This window comes from Pelobates fuscus, chromosome 3, assembly GCF_036172605.1.
Source record: "Pelobates fuscus isolate aPelFus1 chromosome 3, aPelFus1.pri, whole genome shotgun sequence".
Lineage (NCBI taxonomy): Eukaryota > Metazoa > Chordata > Amphibia > Anura > Pelobatidae > Pelobates > Pelobates fuscus.
In genome coordinates this window covers 147712663-147730025 of record NC_086319.1, presented here as the reverse complement: position 1 = coordinate 147730025, position 17363 = coordinate 147712663, and the positions used below count along the sequence as shown (strand labels likewise).

The 17363-nt window shown below is 40.1% G+C and overlaps 1 protein-coding gene across 1 annotated transcript in view; it reads right to left on the bottom strand.

Annotated features, from left to right (window-relative positions):
- Positions 1-17363, bottom strand: part of LOC134602545 (A disintegrin and metalloproteinase with thrombospondin motifs 2-like) — a 571473-nt gene that overhangs the window by 43058 nt on the left and 511052 nt on the right. Inside the window, exon 18 of the mRNA XM_063447513.1 lies at positions 10566-10698. Coding sequence (XP_063303583.1) covers positions 10566-10698 — 133 coding nt within the window. The remainder of the gene's footprint in view (positions 1-10565; positions 10699-17363) is intronic.

Sequence of the window (17363 nt, the reverse complement as noted above, 5' to 3'; positions counted from 1 at the left end):
TTACGTATTAATATTATAATCCAAAATATCAATAAGGCACTACTAGCCAGCCCTAGAAGCTTCAATGTGACTGATAGGAGTAGACAGGGAAAGCAGGATCACGTACAGCTGCCATGCCTCCAAATAACTTGGATAGAAAAGTTAAAGTGAAATGTTATAGTTAAAATTCCTAGTATGTAGATGCACACTAGAAAATGCAGGAAGCCTTTTGCAGCTATCTATGGGCTCTGTATTTGTAGTCTTTACCACTATGTTGATGACATAATAGGCCAAGGACATCAGTTAATAAAAGGGGAAGAACGTTTCAGCTACACATGTACAATCAATTAGATTTCCTACAAAAAAGCGATAAGCAAGTTGAGGACTGACAGACTGAAAGAAGACAGAGAGGGTTAATAGGCTTACATTAAGAAATGTCTTTCTGAAAGACTGAAATGTCTTTCTGACAGACTGAAAGAAGACAGAGAGGGTTAATAGGCTTACATTAAGAAAGACATTTCAGATTGAAATTGCAAATGGAAAAATTGGGGAATAAGAAGAGGGTGAGAAATATATGATGTAACATTTAATCATTGTAAAGTGACATTATACGGTCAACTAATTTTTTACTTCTTTCATGGAAAAAAATAATTGTCCAAATTATCCACAAGCAAGAAAATAATAAGAGATAACAATAGTGCAGATGGTCTATATAGATATGGTTAATGAAAAAACAAATATTTCTCAAATTGTGGGTAGTATCACCATCCACTTAAATTTATCAGAGCTCATATACAAGCTCCAGTATATTGTGTGAATGACTTTTAGTCTAGTCACAAATCCCCAGCCAATAACTACATGCCAGTCTCTACTCCTCTCCTTACAGGAGATCACTGTGTTCAAACTGAGGGGTTAGACCCATGCACAGACCGCTTCCTCAGACTTCATAAAGTGGCCCCAAAACTTTTCCAGTCACCAAGCAACAGAAGCTAGGAAGGAGGTGGGAGAGGGCATTTAAAGGGCAGATAATGTGTCTCATCAGCCATGTGCTTGTACTGAAGGTGCCTAATGGGAAATCCAACAATGCTCATCAGTCATGGATGATGGGAAATTTGAGCATTGGTGATATAATTAAAATATTTTGTAATTTTGCTTGGTATAGAAAGCGTAATTTTAAGCAAAAATCTTGCTGCAAGGGAAACAAATCTGAATATAAATCATAATATAGCTTCACACACAGTATCATTTCTGCCCCCGTTTCAGAGAAGAAAGTATCTGTAGTTTTTTGTTTTTTTCTCAAAGGTGCTTGTGACGGTAGTCACCATTACTGGTGATGGAAGACAGACACTATGGGTGGGCTCCCAAATTCCTTTTGTGTTTTGCCACATTGTGCCTATTATTTGTGCAGGGTATGTTGAATGTATTGCTGGTCTGTGCATCTCTCCCTCCCCCCTTTTTCCTGTCCTATTGTTTCCCAAGCAGGGCGTTGTCCCAGGGACACTGCCAGACCAGTTTAACTAGCTGCTCTGTCCCTCCTCAATCTCCCATCAGCCCTTGCTATTGTCTGATCCCACCCTTCCTTGTACTATAGTAATCTTTGTAACCTGTTGTATGTAAATGAGTCTGTTGGGAGCTTAAACTATGTGTGCTGTATTCATTAAAGAGTTGCTGTTTAACCTTCACCATGTGTCGTCTGGTGTTTGGTCCAGGGTGGAAAAGGCCCTAAGTGATCCCAGTCAAGCCTCAGCGTCTGGGTCTGAAGTGTTTCAGGGTCCCTGATAGCTACAAGGAAGCAGACTTGGCGGAGGTACTCGGTCGGAGTACTGAAGCTCCGTTACAGTCCTTAAGAACTCTTTTGGGTGCCTTACCATAACGTATGGCCTTCCAATTCCATATACAACAGTTCACATTAGACATGCAAGTTTTATACTTTTATTTTTTAACTCTTTTGAAAGTCAAAAAAGCCAAGTCATAGCATAACCTTTAAATACTATACTGTTTTTGGCTCATAATGAAGACCTTGATTGCACACTAATTAATGTGGCTGATCATTCTACTTCATTTAACAGTACTGGAATATAGGTCACAACTTGCACCAAATATCATATTTGTAATAGAACTGGTTGTGGCACAGTAGATCTTTGAATATTGTTAAAAATTGGTTACATAAGAAATATGGCCACCAAATCATGTAAAGGTTAGCTCTAGATCGGAGATCACCATAACTATTAATTACAACTATTTTTATTGCATGACTACGCTAAAGATGCAATGAAAGGGTACTCCAACCTCCATGACCACTTCTGCTTTAAGAAATGATCATGGTGCAGGCAACCTGTATGTGAAGCACTTCTATTTGACACAATGCATATATTTGTATATTTGTGCCAGGGTGTAGTTACACACTCAGCACATGTGACTTAGGCAGCACAGTACTATATTCTAGATTGCCTAATGTAAGTGTCAGTGCATAAAATATGTCTGTTTTCAGCATGCAGTGCACTCTTGGCGATGGGCATAAATCATATTCTTCCCATTTAGGAAGTCATGTGAGCATGCCTGCAAGTAAAAGCCTATAGGACTGTGTTCACAAGGCTTGCGTGCACCCAGTCCAACTAAAGATTGATTGTAAAAGATGTCCCGTCCCTCCTTCATGCACGTCCTCCCAACCCTCCCCAACCCCCTAAATGATATTTAAATTGTCTTTTTTTAGTCCACTCCCCTTATACATGAAAATTCATCCCTTCTTTCACTTCCTCGCTTACTCAATTAATCCCTCCCAGCTGTCTGTTGCTCCCTACATGCTCTGTCAATCATCTATTTATTTTGTCCACTCTCTTTGACCACCTCCTTAGTCCACCCCACAATCCCGCCTCCTCCAATTCAGGCATGCACTCTGAATCTGTAACCTGTGAGATTGTTCCAATCAAATGCCACTCTATGAGAAGGACTTGATTGACAATGGACATGACATGGAAACGATTGGTTACAAAATTGATAAAAGGAATGGAGCATTTTAGTTATGAAGAAAGGTTAAAAAATGTTAATCTCTTTAGTTTGGAAAAACGGCGCCTCAGAGGGGATATGATAACATTATACAAATATATTCGGGGCCAGCACAAACTATTATCTGGAAATATATTCATAAACAGGGCTATACATAGGACACAAGGTCACGCATATAGGCTGGAAAAAAGGAGATTTTATCTAAGGCAAAGAAAAGCTTTTTTTTTACAGTAGGAGCAATAAGGATATGGAATTCTCTACCTGAAGAGGTGGTTTTACAAGAGTCCATACAGATGTTTAAACTGCAATTGAATAAATACTTGCAAAAACATAACATACAGGGATATAATTTCTAATTAGTGGGGTAATAGCTGCTTGATCCAAGGAGACATCTGACTGCTTTTTTCCTAGTTTGTTGCAAAATTGGAAGCGCTTCAGACTAGGTTTTTTGCCTTCTTTTGGATCAACAGCAAAAACATATGTGAGGAAGACTGAACTTCATGGATGCAAGTCTATTTTCAGCTATGTAACTATGTAACGTAGTCTGGTGCTGGATTTCAGTATTTTTTTTTTAATTCTTTATTTTATTCGTGCATAGTGTGAACAACCATGTTTGCACTGCCACAATAGCTGGTGCAAGTCAACATGTAGACATACAATATCGTTAGTATGGCATTGAAAAACATTGCACATTTTTTTATAATCAGAACAGGTAACATGTTAAGAGTTAAACAAGCTTATGCGATTCGCCATGTTGATAGATTGAATTAGGAATTGATTGCCTATATACGAGTTAACTCGCTAAAGTCGTAGTGCATCAAACTATGTTTTCGTGAGATAGGCATTGTAAAATGAGGCATTCTTAATAAACGATACATTATGTAAACTATGTGTGTAGTAGTATGCTTAGAGAAACTGCGTATCTATTCCGTAGTTAGTCATATTAGGATAGGACATGAGTAGGCCCGAGTAGGCCCATGTAGCGGTGTTTAGAACCACCTGATCGGCTAGCGCGTATTATAATGTATCATGGCTCCTATATAAAGTTGCCAAAGGGGCATAGCGATTTTAACAGTGAAATTAAGGCAACTTGGGGCATGGCTCATTGTGTAGGCATTTTGGTCGCTGGCAGCCTGTGCTATTAGTACAGTGATATTGGTGTAAAATTGTCGAGCTAGTGAGACATAATGGGGGTGGAGTGCTAGAGAGTGCAATGAGTCAAAGTCTGCCTGTTTGGAACTGAGGAAAGTTCTCTTTAAGTGACAGACCGGATCATGTCCTCCGACCATGCTGTCAGCCGATCCCCGTGCTTGGCAAGCAGGAAGCTGATGCTTGAAGATCTCGGAGCGTGGTGGTAAACTGAGGGCAGAAAGAGGCCTCTCTCCAGCCCCAGGCCTGATATGATGTCGGCATTTGTTTCCGGCTGACTCGGGAACTCCGTGGGACTGGATCTCTCCCTGTGTGGGCACAGTGGGAGGTCCTGATCTTCTTCCGCCGCCTGCGGCGGGCAGCTCTCCGGCTGTTTGGGTGATGCCGCTGAGGGGGACTCCAGATGACCCTCAGCCCGGGTAGGTTTTTGATGCGTGGGACATATGCTGGGCAAAGTGCTGTGCCTGAAGCAAGCCCATTCCGTCTCGTTGTCTCCGGTCCCTCTCCTTTCTTTCCCCGGTCAGGAGGCAATTGAGCCTTGGAACGCTCCTCCAGCTTCTCCCAGAATTGGGTGAGTATTGAGTCTAGTCGTGTGAGTAAGTACTGCGTGGGCACAGGCCTTGATGACTGGCTAGTGTCCGCCATTTTGTGCGGCCCGGTGTAGTCAGAGCCCACGACGCAGCAGGCAATAGGAGCTTGATACTTTGTGAGTGCCGGGTCGGTGGGGACCGGGATGACCCCCGCGGGTCCATAGGGGGGGAACAGGGGCCCAATCCAGGGTCTGCAGTGAGCTGTGCCGGCGGGAGAGCGGCCGTCTCCCCCAGGCCGACCATGCTGCTAGGCCGCAAGGTTTGTCTGCTTGTAGACGGCGAGGCAGTCCACTTGTGTGGTATCAGCTTGGAGGGCCGAAAGTCCCCGTTCATGAGTAGGTAAGATTGTGCTGGTTTGTGGGCTCTGCTCCGTGAAAATTAGGTATAGTTAGCGGTAAAATGCAGGAGCTGTTGCAGCTTGCGTCTGCTCCGTTCCGCGGTCAGGCCCCGCCCCCGATTTCAGTAATTTTTTAAAGCTTACTTTACAGATTTTTAAGAAAAAAGTAATTAACACCAAAATAAAAGTTAAAAAAAGTTTTGGAGGAACTCTTTAAAAACATTTTTGACCAATACAAAATGGCTTCAAAGCACATATTTGATTGATGCCTCTTGAATAAATTTGTATATAACTTGACATGACGCCACAAGCAGGTTCAAACTATTTTTTTTTTCTGAACTAAAATGGCACAAAAAACATATCATAATTTGCACACAGCAACTCGCCACAGAGATAGGTATGTGACCTCTGACTCCCCCAATATTACATTTGATACATTAGGAATACATATATAACACTTTGGAGTTTATTGACTAAAACCAAATTATAGTGAACTGAAAACCAAATTGTATAATTTAGCTCACTTTAAAGCTGATCTGTCAATTTTGGGTGGGAGGGGGGTAAATGCATATTTCGCAAAGACCCCTGAAACTGAGAGATCAGTCGCCATGGGGTGCAGGGGATGTGTGTTTTACTTATCTATGACTGTCCCTTGCAGTCACCGCTATCATAACGCTTCAGATCTCTTCTGCTCCTGTCTTTTCAGCTGCCAGGAGCCACGACAGTGCTGTAGTCTTGCCCCAGTCTATGGAGTATCCCACGGATCCATAGACAATGTCTGAATCCCATAGCCGTCATTTGTGATGGCTGCTGAAAAGGGAAGAAAGTCGACAGAGCAGCTACTTCTTTTGTCTACCTCAGGCTGTACTTATGACAAAGTAGTCCCTACTTTGTTTTATGGTATTGGATTGCGTAGTAATTTCAGTGAAATCCTAACACAGTCTTAATCAGTATTTCATTATTCACAATTATGAATTTTTATGAAAAACTGATAAATGACAAATTCATTGTAAGGTTCGCTTACAACGTTGTCATTACTTTTTAGTGTCCAGCTGTTACTCATTCCCTATTATGCATGTTAAGGAGTAGCGACAGGGAGTTACCAGTAGCCACTGCTGAAAGTCAGCGGCTAAGTAGTGGCTAAAAGCTCTGGGAGCTAACAGCTAACAGCTCTGGGAGCCACTAACACCAGGAGTTACCGCATGCATATCAATACAAATTAAAGGAACTCTCTAAGCGCCAATAACCACTACAGACCACCGTCATAGGTGTTCCCTAGTCCAGTGTTTCATAGTGTGCCACATCTACGTTCATCATCTCCACACTCACCATGGAGGCGCTGAACATTCCCCAGAGAATGGCGTTGATTCAATGAATCTATATGATGGGATGCTGATTGGCGCAGCTCTTTTCAGCACATGCGCAGTAGTCTGCCATAGTTTCCTATGGGATGAACAACATTGATGATCTCAGACATGTAGGCGGGGCTAGCCACGGCAAAACCCGCATAGTAAAAACACCTTTCCCAAGTGATCTTAGTGTGGTCGGTCACCTAAACAGACATACCCACTGGAAATCCCCTATAACTTTTATTTAACCTATACTATGACCAAATTTGAAAGAACTAGTTGCATGACCAAATTGCATTTATCAAGCAAAATGTTCCTCTGATGTTTCATCATTTTACCATTATTTGCATCAAGATGAATTCAAGGAATCATATAAAGTGAAATAAAAATGGATTTTATTGTTTAATTTATCTAAAAATGTGTCATCCCACAATCTGGGCCAGCGCAACGGTTAAGCGAATTAGGCATTCGCCTAGGGCAAATTAGTAATACTAATTACTTAGTATTAGTAAATTTTGCCCCTACTCGCTATACCGCGAGTAGGGGCATGTCTAGTAAACAGTGAGAAGCCTGTGACTGCTCACTGTTTAATTAAAAAAAAATAAAATAGTGCCCCCCACCCCTGAGCGGCGGGTGGGGGCCATAAATACTAATAAGGGGGGGACCTAATGTCCTCCCCCCTGGCCCCCACCCCTGAGTGGCGGGTGGGGGCCCTAAAAACTAATAAGAGGGGGGACCTAATGTCCCCCCCCTGACCCCCACCCCTGAGCAGTGGGTGGGGGTCCTAAACAAGAATAAGGGAGGGAACTAGTGTCCTCCAACCCTGGCCCCCACCCCTCAGCAGCTGGTGGGGGCCCTAAATACTAATAAGGGGGAGGACCTAAGGTCCTCTCCCTGGCCCCCACCCCTGAGCAGCAGGTGGGGGCCCTAAATACTAATAAGGGGGGGACCTAATGTCCTCCCCCCTGGCCCCCACCCCTGAGTGGCGGGTGGGGGCCCTAAATTGTAATAAGGGGAGGGACCTAGTGTCCTCCCCCCTGGCCCCCACCCCTGAGCGGTGGGTGGGGGCCCTAAACAAGAATAGGGGGGGGACCTAGTGTCCTCCCCCCTGGCCCCCACCCCTCAGCGGCGGGTGGGGGCCCTAAATACTAATAAGGGGGGGGACCTAATGTCCTAATGTCGAGCGCCTGGAACTAAAACCAGCTACTCGACGGTACGAATACCGCTGGACTTCCAGGCCGTTCGGGAGCACCGGTCCTTCGGTAGTTTGTTCCCATATTATCAGTCGGTACTTTGAATGTAAATTGAAAATAATGTGTTTTGTGCGCGTTCAGTTAGTTATGCTGGGATCTGAGCGGTACTTTCACGAATTGTGTGCTCAGACCCCAGCTATCTACCGAACGTTCATTCGTTTAAATAAAATGAATAATATGAAAGTTATATATTTCTATGTGAAATGTCAGTTCTGCTGTATGGAGGGATAATCCACATAACTGGATATTCTAGTGGGAGTATCCCTCTCATACAGCAGTGCATGATAGGAGAAATGTCCAGGTTGTTAAGTTCCCCATGTACAACCCCTGTAATGTCAGTAGGGAAACCCCTTGCATGGGGAATCCCATAAATACTGTGACCTGTGATTAAAAGCTCAGTGGACTCCCAGCCTATGTGTCGTCTAGTTCTTGGGAAGGAAGGATTTATACTACGCTACCGGGATTACTGTATGCTGTACTTATTTTGCCTGGATTATTTTATGCTGTTCCTGTTACCCAGCGGAGATACCGTGGATTATAGTACCTCTCCGCTACAGTGTGTTTATGTATGTACGCATTAAGCAGTATGTGTGTATTAGGCATACCTAACTGGATACCATATGGCAAAATTAGGCCAAAATTACTGATCTAGAAGAATTCTCCAATTTGGCTACAGTCACATTTCAGCAGATTTTGCTTAAACTTTGCAATTTGGTTTTCAACTCATTGCAATTCAGAGTTTAGTGAGATTGTATTTGCTTTCATGAGGGGGTGGCAAAATGGATCATTGACTAGGGGCGGCAGAAATACTTGCATCGGCCCTGCCTTACAATGTCCTGTGCAAATATCTGTACAAAGAAAAGGCACTGTGAGATGGTACATTTGGATTTTTAAGAGGCACCATGAAGAAGAAAAAGTAAGTGAAACATAAGGAAAGAGGATGCGTGTTGATTGAGGTGAAACGAAAGGCGCTTAATAAGAAGGAGTGCTGCTAAAAGGCCTTGTTCTGAGGGAATATAGATTTAGGGTTCTAGCATGGTGGAAAAGGAAGGAGAGGGAAGTTATTGGTAATTCTCACCTGGCATCACTAGTGCCAGTGCACTGACTAGCACACTAAGAGACTATGAATGGAGCATTCCAAAGCCCCAGCTGGCTGCCCCCAGTGTGCCAATATCCAGTTGTGTATCAGGGGGACTTTGAGGACGGTAACTTGGGTTCGAGTACAGCACAGGGACCTACTGCAGAGGACTATCGAAGGGACAGCATGCAAACTGACATTATTTTATCAAATATCTAGGTTGCAATAGCTGCTATCATGCAACCAATCACAGCCCTTTATATTAAAAGACCTGACAGTAACGGTGTTCCATCTGTAGATTTATTTTTTAGTATGCTAGCACAGATGGATATGTTGTTAAACCACATTCCATGTTCTCTAATCACACACAGTGCTGGATCCAGATGTTGTGAAAGAGCTAGGCAGGGACACCATGATCATTGTTAGTGGCATGCTGCTCTGTCCTGATACAAAGTGGGGGTCCTAACTGACATGGAGCTAGACAAGAAAGAGAAAAACACTTGTGGTGAAATGTTTATTCACAGGAGTTGGAGGAGGGTGAGATGGATCAAAATGTGGAATAGCAGATAGGCAGTAGGAAGACATACTCTAATGGGGTTGACGGGTGAAATATTCCACTTTTGATAGGGCAGAGACACAATAGACGGTAATAGAAGAGAAACATTGAGATGAGATGGGTAAGAGGAACAAGTGAGACTAATAGAGAAGATTTATGTGGGGTTAAGTAAGGGATATACACAAGTGAGGTTAATGAGGAAGATGCATGTGGGAGAATAATTAACGACACAAGTGGGAGAGATGGAGGAGACACACTTAGGGAAATGGAACAGTAACAAATGGGCTGACATGGCAAGTGGAAGAGAGACAAGGAGAAGTATGATGGTGGTAAGAAGAAACACAATGGTGTGAGTGAGATAAATAAATGGAAAGAAAAATGGTGATAAAAAAGGTCAGTAAGTAACAAAAGGAATGCATTCAGAATCAGAAACATTTTCAGTTCACAAATACACACCTGCAATGGCACAAATACTGATGTGAAATTATCAGGTTAATTAACTATGGCCTGTTGCTTAAATGTTTTGGCATTGCTGGAAAGTTACACCAAAACGCTATTTACTAGTTGGCAAAATTAAGCTGTGTCTACTCTCAAAAAAGTTAAAGTTTACTGCAGAATTCACATAAACTCTATCATTAGTTATTTATGGTATATTACTATAGATGTAAGAAGCCTGTTTTGGGGGTGGGGGGGGGGGGGGGGGGGGTTAACTGCTATGCTTTGGACATATGGATTCACTAAATATTTTAACACCCGTGAAATTATTACTAAACTCAACACACGTCTTAATAATGAGCACAGATGTCTGTGAAAGCTTCCTCACACTGCGGAAGTTATGCTGATGAGAGTGCAGGGATATACAATGTCACACAGCACAACTCCAGAAGACTCCATCTATCAAAATTATTTAATTGCACGTGCCTTGAAGGAACGATCATGCACATACATATCTGGGAGTTTTATGCTTATTTATTTGTACTTGACACCGGGCCAGAAGTTGCCAGCCCTCACTTGTTATTAAATATTTGCAAGCACAAAAATATAAAAGTAGCGCATTATGTACAAAATGAACAAACCATAACTTAAAACTTACATTGGTTGGGAAGATTGCATACTCTGAGAATCAGTTTTAACTTTGGGATGGATTCACATAAACTCTAATGCATCATTTTATGATCAGATTTTCTTCTACAACCATATTTTGTAAGCACAACATATGAAAGTAGCATATTATGTACAAAATGAAGAAACCATTACTTAAAACTTACATTGGTTGGGAGCACTCCTGAAGATTGCATACTCTGCGAATCGGTTTTAATTTCGGGATAGATTCACATAAACTCTTATGCACCATTTTATGATCAGATTTTCTTCTACAACCATATTTTGTAAACTGATGACCTGTAAAAAATAATGTTTAAACCGGATTATTTCTGAGTATCAAAAATAACATATACCGTATATACTCGAGTCTAAGCCGACCCGAATAAAAGCCGAGGCCCCTAATTTTACCCAAAAAAACCTGTGAAAACGTATTGACTCGAGTATAAGACTAGGGTGGGAAATGCAGTAGCTACTGGTAAATTTCTAAATAAAATTTAGATCCTAAAAAAATTATATTAATTGAATATTTATTTACAGTGTGTGTATATAATGAATACAGTGTGTGTATATGAGTGCATAGTGTGTGTATGAGTGCAGTGTGTGTGTGAATGCAGTGTGTGTGTGTATGCAGTGTGTGTATGTATAAATGCAGTGTGTGTATGAGTGCAGTGTGTGTGTATGAGTGCAGTGTGTGTGTGAGTGCAGTGTGTGTGTGAGTATGAGTGCAGTGTGTATGTATGAGTGCAGTGTGTATATGAGGGCAGTGTGTGTGTATGAGTGCAGTGTGTGTGTATGAATGCAGTGTGTGTGTGAGTGCAGTGTGTGTATGAATTCAGTGTGTGTGTATGAGTGCAGTGGGTGTGTATGAATGCAGTGTGTGTGTGTGTGTGTGTGTGTTGCAGAGCCTTGGTGGGGGTAGACATTTTTATTATTATTATTTTTTTATTATTATTATTATTATTATTATTTATATTTGTATTAATTTTTTCGTCCCCCCCTCCCTGTATGTTAGCTGGCCAGGTAGGGGGGCTCTTATTCCCTGGTGGTCCAGTGGCATTGGCAGTTCACTGGAGGGGGCTGGCAGGAAGCACTTACCTCTCCTGCAGCTCCTGTCAGCTCCCTTCTCCTCCGCGCCGGTCCGTGCAGCTCCTCTGTCAGCTCATAGTGTAAGTCTCGCGAGAGCCGCACTATGATCCCGCGGCTCTCGCGAGACTTACACTGGGAGCTGACAGAGGTGCTGCAGGAGAGGAGGAGGGAGCTGACAGGAGCTGCAGGAGAGGTAAGTGCTCTCTGCCAGCCCCCAGTCTGTATTATGGCTCATTGGTGGGGCAAGAAGGGGAAAATTGGTCCCCCTCCTGTCACTAGGGCCCCCACCCGCCACTGGGGTCACGGGGGAGGCAGTAGGTCCCCCCATGAGTGGCAGGTGGGGGCCGAGGGCAGGTGGGGGCCGAGGGGGGAAACTAGGCCCCACATTTAGTTTAGTGGGCCCCACTCACGGTGCAAAAGTGGGGGCCCGGTGGATTATTTTAGAATGTTGGGGGGTCTTTTTTAGGACAGTGAGCAGTCACGACTACTGTCACGACGACTGTATGATCCAACACGCAAAACTATGATAACACACACAACGTATACCGGCCTTAGAATAGCCAGACTTAACGTAAAAGAGAAGGGTCAAATAACAAGCTGAGGTCGTCAGACCGCCCTACTCATGTGCGGCCCCGCTGATCGGGGACTTAATTGTCTCTGAAGTATCGCCATAACCGCACTGATCAGGCGCGGTCATGCCGATACGAACATCCTGCACCGTGACAGTAATGCTAATTTCAAATAAATTTCTACTAGATATAACTCTGAAATGGTTATATATCCATATCCATATTGGTTTAACCAAAGGGCATGTCCACCATATATGAATAAAGGATCCAACTGGATTACAACATCTCCAGCAATTTGGAGTATATTCAGGGTACATCTTATACAATCTAGTTGGTACTAGATACCACTATCTTAAATTGACACTCTATCAAATTTAAGCAATGAATATTTGTATAAATGTATTAATGTAGTACACGATTCTGATTCTCATATTTCCAGGTCAAGATCTTTATTCCAAGTGTTTATTATTTTTAATGGTTTGTACTTTAGTAAATCAATCAACTGGTTGGCTTTGGAGGCTATGCTTGTAACCTTCTTATGGGAAAATCTCTCTTCTACATGTTTAGAAATTAATATAGAGCTATTTAGTAATGCTATATTTAGAAAAAGTCAAGGGACGGACCTATTCCATTTTCATTAGTTTATAACAGAGATTACTAAATCCGTCAGGGCTTGGTGTTTTGTTCATATCTAGCTTATATATCTGTCTCTCAACTTCGTTGACTGTGAAGCATGTAATTATCCAAGATCTAACGTTGATATCTTTGGAATATTAGTTTTTGCTAGATAATTTTGTATATCTCCATTCTTTGGTTTAAGCCCAAGATTGTATAAATTACTGTAAAAGTCATTAAATTCTTTGCCTATTTTCTCGGGAATTGTTTGTATGTATATATATATATATATATATATATATATATATATATATATATATAGATATATGCATATATATATATATATATATATATATATATATATATATATATATATACACATTATCATATTTATCAATCTATCATATTCCTTGTTCTTTGTTTTGTAGTTTTTTTGTACTTGCTCTTTTTCTACAGTAATTATTATTTAATTAACTATTAAGAGAACTATTTAAAATTGTTGTTCTGTTTTTAAGTGTATTTTGTTTCGAAGTTCAATCAACTGTTTCTTTTTTTGATTAGAAGGTTATTGTTTGTTTAAATGTTAAAGATTTTATATATATATATATATATATATATATATAGAGAGAGAGAGAGAGAGAGAGAGAGAGAGAGAGAGAGAGAGATCAGATAATTCTTTACCTTTTTCATTTTTATTAAATAGCTTCTCATAACTGCCTTATACGTTTATCAGATTGTAGACTGACATATTCAGGGAGGCATTTTCCTCATAAAAAAAAGTTTTGACATTTTGAATAGTTCTTCCTCATTTTCTTTAATTTTAATTAAAGAATCATCTAATCTCCATGTGATATTGCCTTGCATTGGAGGTTTACCAAATGGTCTGACCAGGTATTATCTTTAATTTTATTTTATTTATAAGGCAAATGGAGTTGGCTTTCACTAAGCACATGTCAATTCTGGAATATGAACCACAAGCTTTTGACAGTTGAGTATAATCTCTACCTTCTGGATGAATAGTTCTCCATGCATCATACAATTCAAATATGCTGCAGATACTATTTAATTTCTTAGATTGTTTTATAACCCTTTTATTGGTTTGATGAAGCGTTTGAGATATTTTATCGATTTTATAATCAAATACACAATTAAAGTCTCCTGGTATAATTAACAAGCCTTAAGATACTTTTTTAACACTTTCCATAATCCTTAAAAAATAGTACCATAGGTTTAATATTTGGTAAATATACATTTACCAGAGTGAATATGTTGTTATCCATCTTACACACTATTTCAAGTACCTAGATTCTGGATCAACATTACAATAGCCTACTTTTAGTTCACTTGAGAAGACAATCGCTACCCCTCTTTTCTTATTTTTTTCTAATGATGCGTGTAAAATAGTCGGAAACTTTTTTCCTCCCCATTTTTGGGGTTCTGTTTGTTTCCAGTGAGTTTCTTGCAAGAAACCTAATTGATTATTTTTTTTTTTATGTTAAATGAGTTACATATCATGCATCTTATTGCAAGAGTATTTAAACATATAATAAGACAATTTTTTTTCCAAATACTTGAGCTCCTGGTCTAATCACAAAAAAACAAATATAATAATATCTAATGGACAATGAAGATCTAGCGTCTTGATCTCCATGCACATATAACACATACTATTTTAGGAACTTTGTTCCATAATTTTCCCTATAGCTCATAGAGCTACTCGGAAACTGTGTAGTAAAACCACGCAAAGTTGGGTGAACTGGTGGAAGTGGATATAATTATGACATTTTAGAATTATTATCTAACCTTGGATAAAACAAGCAAAAATGAGGTAAAATTTTGGGGCGCTATCCATCGGGGAGAGGGAGAGAGAGGAAAAAAAAATTATGTAAATTCTGTTACTTTAGATATTCTTATCATTTGAACTACCATAATGATCATAAAAGAAGATTTTCCTATTTGTTTCAAGCAGTATCTCTCTTAATTCATGTCTTATGCTTTCTTTTCTTTTACCCTTTCCTTTAAACCAATCATTAATTTAGTGTCAAATATTGCAAATCTAAATTTGCGTAAAATTTAAACAATTTACTTCATTTGTCAGACTAAGGCAGAAGTGTCCCTCATTCTTTTTATTTACTTTATGACTTTTTAATGTGTCTACTCTTTAAACAGTGGGATGTATACCAAGAATATTGTAAAAGAAATAAAATATATGTAAAAATAACATAAAAATACTATAAGTGATTATTCTTTTTGACTTCTCTTACTTAAATATTTTTATAAATTAAATTACTATGGTGATCATAAGAGACTGTTTTTCTGATTTATTTTAAACTGTGTATTCCTTCATTAATTACTTTTACAATATATTTTATTTCCCCGTCACCTTTAAACCTATCATTGTAAGTAATAGATGGTGGCAAATTGACAAAAAAAATGTGCTTCCATTAATTTTTCCTTTTCTTTTACTTTCCTTAATCTTCCTCCCTCCCCAAAACTCCTCACATCCCTCCCCCTTCTCCCCTCTCTCATCCCCATTCTCCTGACTCATTTGTTTTCAAACTAAATTTAAAATATATAGCCATTCTTTCACCTTTTCATTTGTTTCAAATGACTCAACATTGCCCTCATAGGATAACCTTTTGAGTGGGAAGCCCCATCTAAATTTTATGTTGTATTTTTTTAAGGATAGAGATTGCGGATGCAAAAGTTCTTTTCATACGTGTATTGTATGACAAATCTGACAGTACTATTACATTTGAATAGTGTCCTTCTTTGATAATTTATTTTTTTTTTCAGTAAATTTTTTCAGTAAATTCATAAGAATAGAAGCAGGTAATGATATCCCTGGGTAATTCTGATGGTTCTGTGGTTTACCCATGCTGTGGCATCTTTCAATCCTTTTTTCTTGACCATTTAGTGGAAAGCCCATAGCAGCAAAATATTAATTTAGTGTGTGTCTCAAAATTTTTTGTTTAGTATGTCTTCAAGGTTTCGAACTCTTAAATATTTTCTTTGTGAGCGATCTTCCAAACCTTACAGTCTAATATAGACAATTTTGATATTTTTTTTGTTTTCTTCTTTCAATTGTTTAACTTGAAAATCCATATCTGTATATTGATCTTCAATATTTTGAGTCTTTTTAGATAACAGATTTATTTCATTTTTTATTTCAAGTGTATTTGTAGAAATGTCTTTCTTAATTTCTTCTAGAATGTTTTGTAAACTTGCATTTGGTAGATCTGCCGTAACTTCATCTTCTTCTTTTCTTATTTCTGGATCTGAAATATCAGAATTTGTGAAAGAGTCTCTGGTAGATCTGTTAGCCTTTTCTCTTTGATTTTGTGGTGAGAAATATGTTGAAAGACTTTTTCTTATATACATTCTTTATTTTTGTTTTGTGCTTAGGGTAACAAACATGCTTTCACTGCCACAACAGCAGGAGCAAGGATATGCAAAATATTTCCAAATAATCAACATTATGGCATATGATAAGGCTGCACAGTTTTTGATATAGGACACAGATTAAGGTAGCATATGTCAGCAGGTGAGGCATAGAAGAATAGCAAATTAGGCAGAATAATCTAACTGACAATATGGTGAGTCAAGATTATAAAGTATGGCAGGAGTTACATGAGAAGCAACATAGCTAAAGTGATTCCCCAGGAGGTCCACCCTGTTATTATAGCGATGAGTATACACATTAAGGGGCCATGTTCCAAGATATGAGAACAAGATAAGAGAAAACGATTAACTTATAGCAACAGATTGCATCAATTGTGGTAAATAACCATCCCAAAAAATCTCTTGTTAGCATAGATACTTAAGTCAGCGAAATATGGCGGATTGAGCATTTTATAGATCAGGTCACCAGTCCCCGTTTATCTGATGCCTTCCAGGGGTAGAGCACTGACCAGCACCATAGGGAATTCTTCAGGCATTAAAGTCAGTATGGGAGTTGGTGGAACATTTCATATCCTGTGACTGAGCATAAAAGAATACTTCTGGCTTTTCTTGGGTTCCAAATGTGGTGTGCCGTGGTGCACGTTACTGAGGTGCTGTGCGCTTGGGTGGTCTTCTCTGCCTGCTTTGCCGCCATTTCTGGGTCCTTTGCATTGGGGGTCTTGATGACTGCCGCTGTATAAGACATGCTGGCTTTAGTTGTGGGAGACCGGTATTCTGAAGCTCAGCATTTTGGCACGTCCGACCTTCCAGTTTCTGACAGAAATCAGCAAAGAGCCTGTCCAGCTTAATGCTGAGAGTAGGCGTTTCATTGTTAGAGATAGGCATGCAAGTGGCTTCTGCCATGTTTGGTGCATCACGGTGGACTCCATCTGTGTGCAGATTGCCTCTCCACACCTCAACAGGATCTGGGCGCTCTCCTGGGGTGGACCCAGATCACTCCCACAGGTTCAAGGAGGGAGGGGCATGTGCTCCACTTTGGCTGTGTCTGTGTAGTTGCATTCTGCTGACCGAATGTGTTCAGTGGAGTGTGAGCCCCCAGCGAGCCAACAGACTTTCTCCCAGTGTGCCATGCAGTTCAGTGAGTAGAGATCTCACCGGGGAATATCTCTGTTCAAGCCATGAAGATCAATAGAGGGTTTGATAAAGCAGGCTAATGGAGTAGCTTGCTAGAGATGCGACCCTCTGCACCCTTGTTGAAATACTTTTATCTTGTTTTTGTTTCTTTTTATT